Source organism: Scleropages formosus, unplaced genomic scaffold, assembly GCF_900964775.1.
Source record: "Scleropages formosus unplaced genomic scaffold, fSclFor1.1, whole genome shotgun sequence".
Lineage (NCBI taxonomy): Eukaryota > Metazoa > Chordata > Actinopteri > Osteoglossiformes > Osteoglossidae > Scleropages > Scleropages formosus.
In genome coordinates this window covers 174406-178233 of record NW_021641045.1, presented here as the reverse complement: position 1 = coordinate 178233, position 3828 = coordinate 174406, and the positions used below count along the sequence as shown (strand labels likewise).

The 3828-nt window shown below is 43.2% G+C and overlaps 1 gene segment (V, D, J or C); it reads right to left on the bottom strand.

Annotated features, from left to right (window-relative positions):
• Nucleotides 1-732: 732 nt before the first annotated feature.
• Nucleotides 733-3117, bottom strand: LOC114909777 (Ig lambda chain C region-like; the record flags this gene model as incomplete). The annotated part of the segment is given in 2 exon segments: nucleotides 733-1221; nucleotides 3078-3117. Coding segments are annotated over 2 exon segments (357 nt in total), but the record flags the coding sequence as incomplete, so codon positions are not given.
• Nucleotides 3118-3828: the final 711 nt, after the last annotated feature.

The following is a 3828-nucleotide window of genomic DNA, read 5'->3' as shown; positions in this document are numbered from 1 at the left end:
ACACTAAACGTAGGTTATGCAGCACTTGTCTGAACACTTTTTTGACGTGTTAAAGAGACGTTCAAGACCAAACGTTCAAGAAACGTTAACATGTATGTGAGTCCCCGTGATTTAGGGATTCTCCTCCTTCCCTGTCAGTGTGGGGTCACAGGGAGCTGCTGTCTCTCACACTGAACACACACTTATTGCAAGTAGTTTTCTTAATTTTGGACGATAAATTCTGCTGAAATATTGTTTGTGTGAAGGAAACACTAATAGAATCTTCCTGTAAAGGTATTTTTAAAAAATGAAAAATACGCTTTTAGATGATAGGCAGAATTTACTATGACAATGAAAACTCAGCGTGTGTGTGTGTGTGTGTGTGTGTGTGTGTCATTATGGTAACAGGCAAACTGTTTCTGTTTGATATACATCATCCGTTAAATAATGAAACATTTTCCTTCAAGGAAGACAAAGTGTATTAAATGACAGAAAGATTTTTATTTCGCTTACTTTTCTTTAAATATAAATTTTCATTGAATTAATACATTTTGTTGTAATTTCTATGCCTTCTTTGCGAACAGGACTGTGCTAATTATTTGAAATGAACACTTATATTACAGTTCATGTGACACAATATGTATTAATAAGGGAAACAACAACTGCGTATTTGATTCAATAAACGTTTATTATTCTCAGCTGCATTTCAGACGTCACTGAAGCACAAGATCACACAGTGTAACACAGCAATAATCTAATACAGAACAGGAGCAGAGGACACACTGGATAATACTGAGAAGCTCAAGGTAAAGGGTCTCACATATATAGTGGAGCAAAGCACATTATTAACCTCTATGTTACTAGTTACGAAAACAGTAAGAGTGGAGTAGAGCACAGAGTAAAAACACAGTAATGAGACGCCCATCTACACGGGGCAGTCGGCTCTCTTCATCGTCTCCAGAACTGGAGTCTGGGAGCCCTGAGTGGCCTTGCAGACCACCGTGCCCGCCTTCGTCCACTCGTCCGCAGGGAGGGTCAGCGTGCTGCTCCAGCTGTACTTGCCGTCCTTGTCCAGGAGTCCGCGGCTCGCGTCCCCAGGCTTGGTCCTGCCGTCCACCGTCCACTCCAGCTTCCAGTCGGAGGGGAAGCCCTTGTTGGCCAGACACGTCAGCGTGGCCTTGTTCTTACCGGACACCTCTTGACTGGACGGGGGCAGGACCGTGAGGACGGGGGCAGCGTTGCCTAGGAGACGGCAGAGGTCAGAGGTCAGAGAGAGGGCAGCGAGTGGACGGAACACCTTTAACAGCGGACATCGCATTGTGTCTCATCACCTGTACGTAGCGGAGGAGGAAAAGAGCTGTTAGTTAACGCTCAAAGGAGGAATGGATAGGCAGTTTATGAATGTAGCCCACAGTATGTATGAGGTGTATCATAATGTGCCATTAATACAAGAGAACAGATCCTTATTCCTTTAGAGGTCATTTTTACCTCCACAGCTCAATGCTATAAACCATAATGTGTCACTTTTCCACCCTTCTGGACATATTCATGCAGCTCTTCCGCACACTGCTTTTCTTCATTTTATAACACACTGATCGATTTGTAACAGTGTATCAGTGATGGACTGAATTCAGCTCAAAGTCAAGACAACTGGATGCATATTGAATTAAAGACCATGGAAAACTGGCAAAGCACATCAATTATTTATCACATTGTTTGTATTACACACACACACACATTTTCAGAACCGCTTGTCCCATACGGGGTCACGGGGAACCGGAGCCGAACCCGGCAACTCAGGGCGTAAGGCCAGAGGGGGAGGGGACACACCCAGGACGGGACGCCAGTCCGTCGCAAGGCACCCCAAGCGGGACTCGAACCCCAGACCCACTGGAGAGCAGGACTGTGGTCCAACCCACTGCGCCACCGCACCCCGTTGTTTGTATTATTTTCATCTTATTTACTACTGACAGCTGTAAAACAAACATTAATTCGGAGGAACAAATAATGAATTTATAAAACAGAAGAAACAATTTTTTACAGGTTTAAATGGAAATCAGAAAATCCGTAGTGAACAAACAGTAAAAGACGCTTTTATCGCATATTATCGTTATTTATCGCATTTATTATTATGTATTTATCGTTGTTTTCTCTGTTGCTGTCAATATTTCGAACATCATTTGAAACTGTTGTAACCAAACAAGGTACAGTGTAACGACTTTGAAAAGAGCTGGAAACACTCTGCTGAAACATGATTTTTACAGGTTTAAATGTAAATCAGAAAATCCGTGAACAGAGTAAAGACGCTTATCGCCATATTAATTATCGTTATTTATCGCATTTATTTTTATTTATCGTTGGCATCTATGAGTTCTCAACGATTTTGCAACATCAATGATTTGAAGCTGTTTTTCCAAACGTTCAGTACAACGACTTTGAGTGAAACAGCTGAAAACACACAAATGAGACACTCAGCTGAAGAATATAAATGTACTAAGGGAATAAAACGAGTTACATTCATTACTTTACAGCGTTCAGGATATAATATAGAAAAAGGTTCTTACTTCCAACTTCCAGCCTGGTTCCTCCGCCAAAAGTGTACCACAGTGATTCAGAGCCTATTCGTGCTCGTACAAAAACCTCCACAGCGCCCAGTGTACCGTCAATATACCGTGTTTACCGGCATTTCATGGTAAATACTAATTTAGTCTCATGTCTGGTGTCTTCAAGAAAAGAATCACAGCAGTGTGTCCATGATTGATGATGTGAAAAGGAGCTTTTACAATAAAATGCACCGCACCACCAGATTCCTATGGGGCTCTTTTCTACTGACAATTTGAAGTTTATTTTTGGATTTCTGACAAAATGAAGCAAAAAACACACAAAAAAAAAGGAACATATTGTCCGAATAAGGAAAAGTTTACACAAATAATTGAAACCCCTAAGCAAATTGTTTCTCAGAAAACATCTGGTAGGAGCACATTAGACAATATGAACTATAAATATGACAATAAAACAGAGAACAAAGGAAAAACATAAAAAGTATCTGTGCAGAGCTTTGATGTCGATGGTATTGAGTTAAAAGATGAAATACTTACTGCCAACTTCCAGTTTGGTGCCGCTACCAAAAGTCCACCACAGTGAGTAAAGTCACTGAGGGGCTGTACAAAAAGTCCTGTGAGACACCAGTGTGTCTCTCACTGCTCACCGTGGATTATTGTCATGATGACACACAGCACCACTGAACACACCTTTTCAACACAGATTTCACTATTGCATATTTTAAACAGTTATTTGGAATTTTTCTCTTATTTTCTGCGTTTATTCCATCTTTCATTTCGTAAAACTGATAAGCTGAATGTTAAACAGCAGCAAAAACTTTTGAGTGATCAATATCAGACTGTCATGGTCGCGTCAGAGGGAAGCGGCGGACCCAAGTGCAGAGCGGTAATCGTGGTGTCTTCGGGGAAATCCAAGAGAGGAGGTCAGAGGACGGGCAAAGGGTCTTCGAGGTGCGAACGTCGTAACAGGGAAGATCCAACAGGCGAGGTCAGTGTGCAGGCAAGAGGTCGATAATCCGAAGGAGGCAGTAGATCGGGGGAACAAGGGACGGGTTCGGGGAAGGCGTTCAGGAACAGGAACAAATAGCTGGAGAAGGTCGCTAACGAGGAGGCAGATAAAGGTTCCGCATCAGCTGGTTGTCCGACGCAGCCTTTTATGCTGCGGTCTGCGTTGGGTCACAGGTGTTCCGTGTTGGTCCGAAGGTGTGGGCGTGGCAGTACCCCCCCCCCCGAGGATCGGTCCCGAACACTCGAGGGCGACCAGGGGGACGGCCTCGAGGCCGAGGTG